General features: G+C 35.0%; 1 protein-coding gene across 1 annotated transcript in view; it reads right to left on the bottom strand.

The window, feature by feature from the left end:
- Positions 1-738: 738 nt before the first annotated feature.
- The window catches only part of LOC121411125 (probable cysteine desulfurase), a 29,303-nt gene continuing 17,407 nt past the window's right edge, over positions 739-12,634 (bottom strand). The window contains exons 7-19 of the mRNA XM_041603653.1: positions 11,595-11,660; positions 10,547-10,688; positions 9,322-9,361; positions 8,925-8,998; positions 8,515-8,588; positions 7,894-8,051; positions 7,193-7,397; positions 6,229-6,290; positions 5,420-5,494; positions 4,865-4,976; positions 3,298-3,471; positions 1,826-1,879; positions 739-1,471 (exon numbers count right to left, since the gene is read on the bottom strand). Coding sequence (XP_041459587.1) covers positions 1,142-1,471; positions 1,826-1,879; positions 3,298-3,471; positions 4,865-4,976; positions 5,420-5,494; positions 6,229-6,290; positions 7,193-7,397; positions 7,894-8,051; positions 8,515-8,588; positions 8,925-8,998; positions 9,322-9,361; positions 10,547-10,688; positions 11,595-11,660 — 1,566 coding nt within the window. The 3' untranslated portion in view covers positions 739-1,141. The remainder of the gene's footprint in view (positions 1,472-1,825; positions 1,880-3,297; positions 3,472-4,864; positions 4,977-5,419; positions 5,495-6,228; positions 6,291-7,192; positions 7,398-7,893; positions 8,052-8,514; positions 8,589-8,924; positions 8,999-9,321; positions 9,362-10,546; positions 10,689-11,594; positions 11,661-12,634) is intronic.

The raw sequence follows: 12,634 nt of genomic DNA, 5'->3' as shown, positions 1-12,634 counted from the left end.
TGAGTATTTTTCTGAGTCAAATATAAATCATACTTAGGATTTGTTCTCTTTAAAAAATGTTGAAAAATGTATACAACCTCAAAAATATTAAATACATTACATGTATATCGTAAATATCGTATATCGCCATGTAAAGCTTGGAGATTGAAATTGATGGAAGCCTCGAACATTGTAAAATTTTTACCAACACGAGGGTGATTATGTGTCCAACCAATGTGGGGCAGGATTTTATCCAATGCAAGAAGAATATTTTCCAGTAAATTAAATAAATAAGCAGCAATTAATTTGGAATGGGCAAAATTTTCATCATACTGGATAAATAAAGATGCCCAAAAGAAATGCCCAGTGTTGGATACATAATTACCCTCATTCCTCATGGAGCACATTCACCCAATATTTCTTAGAGTGATAGGGAAGAGAAAACCAGATTATACAATGCACAAATATACAATGCAAACAAATATATATTTACAGTATTGTTAAATAATGATTGGTGTGAGCATGCAAGATAAAAAAAAACATTAAAAACATATTTTTAAACTAGAAGTACCTTATTTCAGTTGGCAAGCATTATTTTGAACGAATCAATCACAGCCTCACAAGGTCGGATCTCGACAGGAACAGTGACCTTGCCTGGCCAAAACCCCATGAAAATATATTGTGATTATATGTGATTTTGAATACCAATAAAACACATAATTAAAAAAAAAAAAAAAAAAAAAAAAACCATGAAAATAATCAACAAAAAATATGAAAACGTCAACAAAACTTCGGAGGAAAACCTGCATTGCAATTTTTGTTGGTATAATTTCGTCAGTGCAGTAACAAACTTGGGTTTTATTCAAACTCTGGTTTATAAAATGTGGTTTAACTGTGCATAGCCACTTATGACTGGTATCTATAACAGTATGCAAGTTCAGTTTGTCAGCTCATTTAATACTCAAATCATTTAAAACTCACAGGACATTATTACCAAAATAGTTATCTTCATTATTATAACATGGGGAAAGGGTTAATAAAGATAGGTAACATAATAATGTTAATGCGATTGGGAGGTTTTTTTTTCCTTCCCATAACACATTGGATAAGTTAACTCAGACTTCAGAATACGGGCCATAATTATTTTTAATGAAGTTCATATTCAAAGTATGGCACACGTATGCTGAACCATGTTGGAATTTTCAACATCATGTACCTTGGCACTTCTTGACCTACGCTGAATACCTCTCGCGTATTTCTTGGGTACAAATGGTGCTTTGCCCATCAGCCTTCTGGCGTCTGGTGCCGTCGTTGGTCGTGATTGGCTTATTCCACTGTCCACGTGGTCAGCTGCTGTTGGTGGGCGTGTAACTGCGTAATCCGCGTCCGGAAATTGAATGTGATAGGCAGCTTCATGTGGTCTCAAGAACCAGATAAGATCTGCATCTCCTACGCCCTCACCAACCGTATCACGCAGAGCAACAGGTGAAAACTGTGGAGATATACGCGAAAGAAGACAACAAATACAATGAAACCCCCAATTGCAGAAATAGGCCGAATTGGCATAAAATTTTTAATTACTTTATGTAAAGGCAACCTCAAGGTAATGATTTTTTAATCGAATTATATTAAATATCATAAAATTGCCCCCCACCCCCATCCCTGTACCTACATGTACCGTCTTGAGTACAATACATTTCATATGTAAATTTCTACGGAAGTTTTTTAACCTCTTCAAGAAAAATGAATATTTGAAAAAAAAAATCGGTGAGGTTTTCACTGAAAGTTCTGTTGGGTAACTAACCCCTCCCCACCCACTGCGTACAACCATGACAAGACGTCTTACCTCCTTTTTATACCCAACCTTCTGAAAGAGTCTGTCAGCTTCTGCTAAAGCATTCTGTTGAAAATAAAAAGTAAACCAGAGAGGGTTAGAGAAAAATAACATTTATTTCACTAGTGATATATGTAGGATTCGATCTTATATCATTCATGACAGACCGTAGCTTATTCATAATTGCCTTCATAAATAATCTTCAGTCTTCAGTATTCGATGAAATTGTTCTAAAATCAACTTCAAACCATTTATAATTCATGGTAATATTATGGATTAGGAGTATGCTTTAGGAAATAAATTAATCACATTCAATTCATGGTATTACTGATTTACCATAGCTTTAGAAAAGCTTGATAGAAATGATGTTGTTTATGTTAATAATGTTTATGTAAATAAGAATTTTCATGTTGTCATTATTATCATGATCACTACTACAGCTATTGATTATTGTTAGAATTATCATTACACCTGTCTCAAACTTTGGTAAAGTGTTAATGACGAACTACATACGTATTGGAGTAGTAACCCTCTAATCTTTTTTTACCTGTAGATTTGTTGTGAAAATTTGAAAGTGGCTTTTTTTTTCGTCCAAAATATTGGATAAACTTTAACCAGCACGAGGGTAATTATGTGTCCAACCAATTTGGGGCAGTATTTACCAACGCGGGAAGCATAGGGTAAAAAAAATAAGCAGCAATTACTTTGAATGGGCAAAATTTTCACTGGATAAATAAAAATGCCCAATGTTGGTTGGACATATAATTACCCTCATGCATGGAGCATTTTTACTCAATACTTTTTTTGAGAAAGTGATTTGATTTGGTACCATAAGGTTACAGACAAAGATTGTATTATTAAACGTTCAATTCATTCTATGCTCGGAAAGAGGTATTTATATCCCTGGCTGCTATTATTTCAAGCTTTCAGCTTACGATAGCTGCCCTCTGCATTCAAATTTATTTGTTATTGTTTACATGAATTATGTCTATATCTATACGATTGTCACCTTTGTAATTTGATCATTTTGTACGTTTGATGTTATTTCATTGTTATAAATTTGTACTTATGATCTATTATTATTAATCAATGCAGAAATACCTGCTTAAAAAATATGAAAAGGTTAGGAATATACGACAACTTATCCGAAGGATTAACATTAATATACAGTGAACTTTGCGATTTGGCACTCAATAGAGTAAACTAAAGCATTAATATTGCTAAGGTATGACACTACTATCCAATAACATTTATCTGGGCGTTGCGGTGTGTAATCCATGCCACGTGATGAAGTTCCAAATTGATGCAGAGGTTCGAGCTCCGGTCGCGTCTTTCGGATGGTGACGTTAAATGGCGGTCCAGACGTAAATAATCCTATCTGATTGACGTCTGAATGAAAACTTAAGTACACGCACGCACACACACACACACACACACACACACACACACACTCACACACAAAAAAAAATATTCAGGTTTTTTACCTGGAATGCATCTGTTTGAAGGGTTTGTCTTCCATTAATGAAATGAGAAGGAGGGACAATAAAACTCCCTTGGCTGAATACAGCATCGTGAAGGCTCTCCGTGTGATGTGATATCGTACCGGACTCCTCGGCACCAACATACGTCCAACTACCACTCACAGGATCACAGGTGTACTGTAGGTGTAAGATCATAGTTAGTAGAATAAGGGTGCCATGGTTTACTAGTTTCCTAGATATCCTGGGGGCGGTTTCATAAAGCTGTTCGTAAGTTAAGAGCGACTTTAAGAACGACTGGTGATCCTTTCTTGTGGTAAATGATATATTAATTGGCGATGGTTAACTTAACTTACGAACACCTTTATGAAACGGCCCCAGGATATCTAGGAAACTTAGATTTCTCTTAATAATAATAATAACGGCATATTTACACAGGGTATCCACTTCAGTTCCGAAAAATGTTCTCCCAGCGGGCCCTGCTATTATCATTACCCCGGCTTAAGCACGGCTACCTTGATCGGGCGGTCGAGCATTCGAGGAATTTCTTCCTTGCAGGTATCCATTTACCTCACCTGGGTCGGGTGCGGCACAAAGTGGATACATTTTTTGCCGAACCCACGACCCTCTGTTTCAAAGTCTGGAGACTAAACCACTGGGCCACAACGCTCCCTCTCTTGACACTTAGGAACGAAGAATGAGGATAGAAACCTTTTTTATCCCCCCACAGACCTGACAGAGAATGATGTCAAATTAAAATGTCTCCATTTCTCCCAATCATTCTTTTTTTTTACCTAAGTTTATGCACTTTAATTTTTTATCATTAGTCTATATCTTTTGTAAACCATCCTTTGAAATAAGAGGGTGGCAAGCAATCTAAATTTGATGCATTCAAATTATTTACAAGAGTTGACTGAATTCATCTAAAAATGATATTGGTGTAATCCATACTTAGATATAACTGTAAATGAATCAGAACTTTTAAGATCATTTATGATTCGTTTGATACCACTTTTCTTTTCACTTTTCACTGAGATATTAGAGTTTTGAGGAAGTGTGTGGAAATCTGTAAATGTTGATATAAAAATTGTCTAATTCTGTGGTGTTTCACATTTTGAAACAGTTATCACATAATATTTCGCCCAATTTCAAGAGATAATAACGCTTTAAGGCATATTTCGTCATGTATTTAATATCCACATAAGAAGTGGTATTATCTATTCTGAACCCGAATTACTTTTCAGTTTTCCATGAAATTGGCGGCATCACAAGTCGCCACCAAAGGCTACAGCGCACCTGGGCATTCTTGTGTACTTCTTTAGAAATCGAAGCTACATGAATCAATTTGCATTTCGTTGTCACTCAATGTGAGTTTTACCCATAAATATTTACGAAGAGGTTATCTTCGTTGCAAATGGTATGATGAACGCTCAAGAATAGCGCGTCAAGTAATATCTCAAGCAATTACTTGTATTATAAAAAACTGCAAGTATATAGCATACAAGTAGAATTATAAATTAAGAAGGGTTGATAATTCATACTCTACCAATAGTAATCTGTTTGCTAAACTGACCTGAGAGAGCATCTTCCATCCATGTTTGCCGATTGTATCAACCGCTTCAAGAACATATTCCACAACGTCTTCAGAAAAGAAATAGGGAAGGTTGAGACGTATAAACCCAGGCCTGCAGTGAAAATGAATCAATTTTATACGGCAACTTGAAGATAACTACTATTGTTAATATTCATTTTACTCATGTGTTATACCTGTTCTACTTATGCTCATATTCATACATCTTCTTTTTTTCTTGTTCTCTTTTCATCTTCTTCTTATCCTTCTTCAACTTCTACTCTAGACAGCCGAAATCCGTCTGTTTTGAGGAGTCATTAATTTGTTTGATTTTTCTGAATTATATATTACATTAACAATTTACCAAGATGGGAAATAAGCGAATTACACACTTGTTCTCTTTGCCTCTCTCTCTCTCCCTCTCTTTCTAAGACTTGGACTGAAAACCAGATGAGGTTGTGAATCCACCCACCACTAAGTCAAAGAATTAATGATAAATGAGATTATACAGATCTATAAAACACTTACTTCACTACTCAAAAGTTTTATTCCACTTACTTCATAATTTCTAGCGGTGCTGTTGTTTTCTTGAGCCTCTCAATGAATTGTTTGGAACCCATCTTCTTCAACTCACTGTAGGTAAGAACGAGATGAAATCATTTTTAGAATTCCATTCAAGCGGTTATACACTAATAATAATCTAGCTTTACTGTAATGATTGGACTTGAGAGCTAAGGGGGGGGGGTTAGCCTACATTCCGTTGTTTGTGTGATTTGGTATCCTGTTCATTCTTGCGTTTCGTTTGAAAAATTATCAATAATATATTCCAGGGCCGTCGCCAGGGGGGGTGCGGAGGGTGCGAACGCACCCCCCTTCAGAACCACCAAAAAAATTAAAAAATTATAAAAAAAAAAAAAATTATAAAAAAACAAAAAAAAAAACCCGGAGGGAGGGGGGGGGGTAGGGATACTTGAGGGCTCTTTTGAAAAAGATCTAGGCGAAGCCAGTATCCTTCACAGACACCGAAACTGCATTGAGGAACAATAGGCATGTTGACCAGTATGTACTTTCTATATCCATTCTGGCCGGCGGGCTATATAACTGCATGAAATTGAGTTAATACGTTGTTTTTTGTGTTTTTGTGTTTTTTTCATAAAAAGCACCCCCCCCCCCTAGAAAAAAGCTGGTGACGGCCCTGTATTCGATCGGTGTTATGGATTATGATTGTGATCCCATTCAAGCATAGTTTATGAAATCAAAATTAAAAACAATTAAATGCATGTTATAATAGATTAACTAACAATAAACTTATCATGAAAAATATACCTTTTAAACTTTTTAAGATAGGTTTGGGTGGCAATACTAACCTATCATCCTTTAAGAAATATACAAACTTAGCAGCAAGGTCCTCGTTGATGCCTAATAGATCCTGTTGTAAAGAAGAAAATGAAATAATTAAAATACATCCTGTAATGAAAATGACATATACTGGGGAAGTAAGTATTGTGTATGTTCTATAAATAAATACATTTGGCCATATTTGAAAAAATTCTTACATGATGTTTTCATGGTCTTCAAATCACCCCAGAATGAAAATTACATAAAAACGAGGAAATGAAGATCTGCGAGGATCTGTCCGAGTATTTATGATTAAATAAAGAGATAAGAGTCAATCAAAAGATATTACATTTTAAGAATGCGTATTCTATCCGTAATTACAAAGTGACCAAGCCAGGAATTCATTCATCGTAGGAGGCGAGTGCAGAAAAAAACACTTTTTTATAATGAATTGTTCTGAAACACCAAAAAATGGTTTCCAGTCGGGAGTAATTAACTAAACGTCGCCGGCAGAGTAATGGACAAATCTAAAGGAATGATCTAGGCAAAGAGTCTAGTCGTAAATCAATTTACATGTACTTCATACAGGTAATTCTAAAGGGAGCCAAGAAACCTCAATGTAACGTGTTTTTTTATTGAATTATAGCGATGTTATAGTTGATCCAACCCTCCCGTTCCTACGTTCCTGAGTAAATTTCATTTCATATCTACTCTAGATGTAGATTTCTACAGAAGATATTTCACCTATTTAATAAAAATGAATATTTGATTAGCATTAATTCTTTAAATTGGCAACACTGTTTATTACTGCATTTCCCATGTAGATTGTTTCTTCGTTTTAATTCATTAATATATTCCATTGTTATTTTCATCTAAAAACATAAACAAAGTGGGTTAGAAATCCGAGCCCGTTGAAATATTCTTCTTCTATAGTTATTAAAATTTTAAGTTCATTTACTCTCATCGAATTTTTGGAATAATGAGGGAATTTACCTGGGAATAAGGTCCTGCGCATGCGCATCCTCCTCTAGCCTGTATGCCGTAGAGGTCGTTGAGGAGGACAGCGATGAAGTTATGATGAAGCATCTTTCCAGTCTTTGGATGAATGATGAGGAAGGAGAATATTGGCAGTCGATCGGTCTTTGTGCTTCCAAGAAAGATGATGTTTCCATTTCTCTTCCATCTTGAGAAGGCAGTTCTAGACGAAAATGATATGAACGAATCCTGATGTGATCGCATTTATCATAAATGTCAGAGATAACGATTATGCATTTACAAGAAATGGTATCAGAGATCTTTCATCCAATGACCCTGGCAAGAGTTAGTGACAAATGGCTTATGTTAAAGGAACTTAATAACTTAAATTTTAAATCGTAAACGGGTTCCACATTTAGTATATTCCCAGGCACCACTCCCCCTGTCCGGATGCCATAAATACAAAAGTGAATATAAATGAAGTATGGTTGAGGTGGAATCTTATTACTTTTGAAATTACATAATGAGAAAACTTTTAGTTTTTAGTGTTTTTTTTAAGATCGGAGAGCAAAGATTTACCATTATTTTCACTACATGATTTGCTCTCCAGTATATGACATCACTGACCACGAAAGCCTTTTGTAGTAGGAATGATATTTCTTGACTTTCCAGCCAGGCTATGATTCTTTGTCATGAATGAAATAAAAAAAAAGACTTACGAAGTAAGTTCTCTTTCTCTTTCTCCTATGATGTCCGTCCCGATGCTGTTCTTTAATTTAAAGGTTAAACCTGCTCGAATGGACTCTACAATAGCTGGTGTTCCTCCTTCTTCACGATCTTCAATATTTTCAAGATAGTGGTGTGTGTCTCGTGTTACCTGCAACGTAACAATTATTGTGACACTACTCAGTATTCAGTTGTTAATACTTTCTTGATGGTGGTATGCGTCTCATGCTACCTGCAACTTATTGTGACACTACTGAATATTCAGTCCTTAATACTTTCAAGATAGTGGGGTCTCGTCTCTCGTGTTAATACCTGTATCTTAACGGTGCTACTACTTTATAATGACTGTCTTTGATTTTTTTCAAGATGGTAATGCGTGTCTTATTTTACCTGTAACACAATTGCCTTGATACTATACTGAAAACCCACGGTGTTCAATATATTCATGATAATGATGTATACATCATGTTACGTTTAAATTAAAGCCATGAAGATAGCATCGAATTTGTCAGAATAACATTGCCATCATACAACTATAAAACAATGTTGCTTTGTTAAGCAAGTAAAACACGTCACAAATGTTGGTTTACGGATTTCCATGGTATTTTTCTTACATATAAAACCGTGCCACCGCCGACTGAATGAGGTACTGTATTGAGGAACAGCTTCTTCTTCGCGATTAGAATGCCTATGAAAATACAGAAAAAAAAAATATTTCAACAGTGTGATGTGACTCTTTTATGAAATTAAGAAATACGGGTACTGAATACTTTCGGTAGAGTTTAGTATAAAATCAAATCATTTTTTAATGTATTGCATTTGTTGCATACCTAAATTAACAAAATTAAGTTAATAACAGTCATTTATTGATTAAATCTTCTTTCAGAATGACGAATTATAATTTTTTTAAATTTCTTTTTCGCTTTGTGCATTGATAAATGAAAACAAAGAGGTCTGATAAAAAATATAAAAAATGAAAATGTTTCATAATTCGATGGATTTATATAGGATGTTTGATTTTTACCTGGTGTGCCAACTCCACCAACAAACTTGTGAGGAGATAGATAGACAGCGTCTTTTCTGCAGTCTCCCGTGATCCTATTTTAGTAAAGATATTACATGATAGATTTACGAATCAATCATGATGAGAATGGTAAATAAATAAATTAATGACTCAATTAATCAATTATTAGCTGGGAAGCGAACCCCGGAATTTCACGGTGCAGTCCGGTGCCCTAGGCCGAGTGATTTCCTTTCCCGATACCGATACGAATTCTATCGAATATATATTGACATTAACTTAAAAATCAACATAAATGATTAGATCAAAGAAACTTAATTAATCAATTTAATGAATTTCTAACCTGAAAATATAAACATCTTGAGTTAGGCCTGAAGAGGTAATCAAAGCCATTACTCACCCTGTGTTTGATGGATTCATGTCAATCTTGAGATAAGGACCTGAAAGGATTAAATTCGAAAGAATGGTCATAAGTTTAGATTAATGAAATTTAGTTTTAAGTATAAATGCTAAACCAAGATGAATACTAGATAATCGAAGGAATTGTCTATAACGCTGAAAGCGAACATCGACAAAATATGATCGTCATCTTAAAGGGGGGGAATGGGTGTAAACAGAATTAAAGGAAAATTTTAGAAGAAATCCATACAGCAGGCCAGTAATGAGACAAAAGGGAGATTTTGAGGATGAGGAAGCATGTGGGTGGGTGGGGTATGCGTGTTTGTGAGGGTGTCAGAGGATGTGTGGAAGTGTGTTAATGAGCGAGTGTATATTTGGTGTAACTGTTGATGATTAATTTTGTACTATTTTTTTTCAATTTCCCCCTTCTCTTGTGTCAATCTTATTTGCAGACTTCTTTCTTTTTCTGTACGGTACCCTTTGTAAAAATTAAATGTTCATGAACATAATTGTATATTATTTATGTTTGTGTATGTGTGTGGGTGTTTTGGCTGTGTGTGTATTGGTTAGTACGTGGTTATGTATGTATATAAATATATATATATATATATATATATATATATATATATATATATATATATATAAATATAAACGTAAAAGGATTAGGGAACAATGATTTTTTAATCTTTCAATATCAATTTCATGTATTGTTAGGTTACATCATTAAGGGTCGGGGCTAAGCTCAGTTTTTTATGTACAAAATGTATTTTTTCAAGGTATTTCATTCAATCCTCATTTGCTTCAGGGGGGTCTGTAAATATTTTTGCATTTTCATGTTGATGTAAAATTTTGTTGTATTTATCATGAATTTATTTAAAAGAAATTTTTAATTAAAACCTGTTGAAAAAAGTGGGTGTGTGCCTAAGGGGTGCGTGAGTGTGGGTTTCTGTGTGGGAGCTTGTTGATTGATGTTTTAGGGCTAATGGCGTTACCCCCATTGATATCTACGATGATTGACGCAAAACTTGCATAAGCATTTGATAGTATCAGCACGATTGAAAGGTCTACGAATAAGTGATTCGTAACGCAGTGGTTACTTTGGATAGCGTGATTTATTATTCTATATAAGAAATAACCGCAAGCCCGTAGGCTTATATTTGGATTAAACTTCAACATCTGTACCAACTTGTAATAAAATGAATGCGATCAAAATAATGATTGCTTACCAGCTGTAGCATAATCCCAAAATGATAAGGCGCCATATTTGTGCAAGAGCGCCACCACAGGGTCAGTCTTGCAGATGATCCCTGTGACGTTAGACGCTGCTGAAAAACAACCAATCAGAAGCCGTCCTTTCCTTTGATGGGTCTTTATAAAAAAAACGATTGATATTATAATCTGTAATCGGTAGATTTTAATGGTTTTCGAAACATACCCCCCCCCCTTATATATTATTTGTAAGATAATGGCATGTCGTACGTAGTATTACTGGGTGGTATTCTATATAGTAGTTTCTGGTTTGAATATGCACCGGTCATCCCATGCTTGCTAATCATTTGAAGTTTAACTTGATAATCTTTCAGGAACGTTTCAGCGAGAGCTGGGTTTCACTTGGTAAACTGGAGCACCACCTCGGTATAAAAAGCAAACATTAAGCAAGTAATCTTTCATGAATTACAATAAGCCCCCAGGATGTTGTAGGTCTAGGCCATTTTTGTCAATAACTTATATTATACTTAACTTGTTTTACATACAAAGAAAATATATATTATAGATGTATTCTTGAAAAACGCAATTAAATGAGTACCACATACAGTGAGTCTTTTCAGAAAGCAATCAGTGCAGTTTCATTGACTTTTTATCTAAATTCAAAATAAAACAATGAACAATTAAGACACCCTGTAATAATATGTGCTTGCATTCCAAATTTGATGTAAAATTGCGAAGGCGGTCTCCTCGTCTTAAGGTGGCGGTCTTCTGCATATTTTTATTCGTCATTTTGTTTAACGAGTAAAACATTTTTCAAAAATATATTATTGATCCAATGCTTATACTGTAACTGTAATAAATTTGTTACATATTACATTTGTACATATTACCTTGTAAACTTATATCTGATATATTAATTGCAGAAATAAAAGCAATCAACCCAATCAATTAAAAAAATACTATCAATTGCGTTTTAATACTTAAAACAAGCATAAGTTTGATCAAGGAGTTACCAGCACTTAGTTTGATCCTTATTTGAGTTTTTTTAGTAATACAAAAACTCACTTTCAGTGATTCTTCCAGTAACTTCAAATTCACCATTCCATGCTCGTCATCACGAATTCGTACGATCTGCATGCAAACATATAGGGGTAAACATTCATGTGTTTCAGTTCTGTTTCAGTATCGCTTTTAGCCATCTGACCTTTAAAATGATGAAATGCTTCTTGGTCTATATACTTTTCATTTGGTGTCAAATAAATCCTAATACGTTTATTAACAGTTTTGGTCTAATTTGCCCCCTACAACTATTTGCATTTTTTTTGCTCTAGTTTTCAGTTAGGTATTTAGGTTGTACCAATTTTGTATGATATCCACGTCTCTAATACAGGCTGGGGAGCGTTTCATCAAAATTTTTGTCTGACAAGTTGTTAAATCTGACGTCTTTGATAGATTTTGATTGGCTGAGAGGCAATGTTACTACGGTAACTGTCGGATAAAATGGGATTTGTCGGATAAAACGTCCGACAAATCCTTTCATGAAATGCTCCCCTGGTCTATCATGTCTATATAAAGAGATAAATCATTTCTGAACCAATTTTGCATATCGAAAAGTGCGAAAAAACAAGTAAATTAATGGAAATCAGACCTTTGATGTGTATAAGAATGAATTAGAGTGAGCTAAAGTGAATATATTTTTTGTTTAAAACAAGTGCACACCTAGTTACCAAGAATGCGTATAACATTTTCATTTATTTGAAAGCCTGGATAAAAGAGCATTATCGATTAAATGCCTTGCTCACGGGTATAGGTACCGCGGCCGGGAATCAAACCCCGAACTTTCCATGTATAGTCAGGCGCCTTAGACCACTCGGCCACGGCACCTCGTGATGATTGAACCAAGTGATGGTTGGACCAATTGGCAATTGGACTAAATTAATAGTAGACCAAGTAGCTTTATCCATGATGGTGTTTGATGATCTGACCAACGTTGTTTTGCATTGCATGGTAGCTCAGTGGTAGTGCGCCCGCCTCATATACGGAAGGTCGAGGGTTCACTCCCCGGCGGATTCATACCAAAGACTTCTAAAATTGGACCTTCTGCC

This window comes from Lytechinus variegatus, chromosome 3, assembly GCF_018143015.1.
Source record: "Lytechinus variegatus isolate NC3 chromosome 3, Lvar_3.0, whole genome shotgun sequence".
Classification (NCBI taxonomy): Eukaryota; Metazoa; Echinodermata; class Echinoidea; order Temnopleuroida; family Toxopneustidae; genus Lytechinus; species Lytechinus variegatus.
Note: the sequence above shows the minus strand (reverse complement) of the source record. Positions and strands in the feature narration are given on the sequence as shown.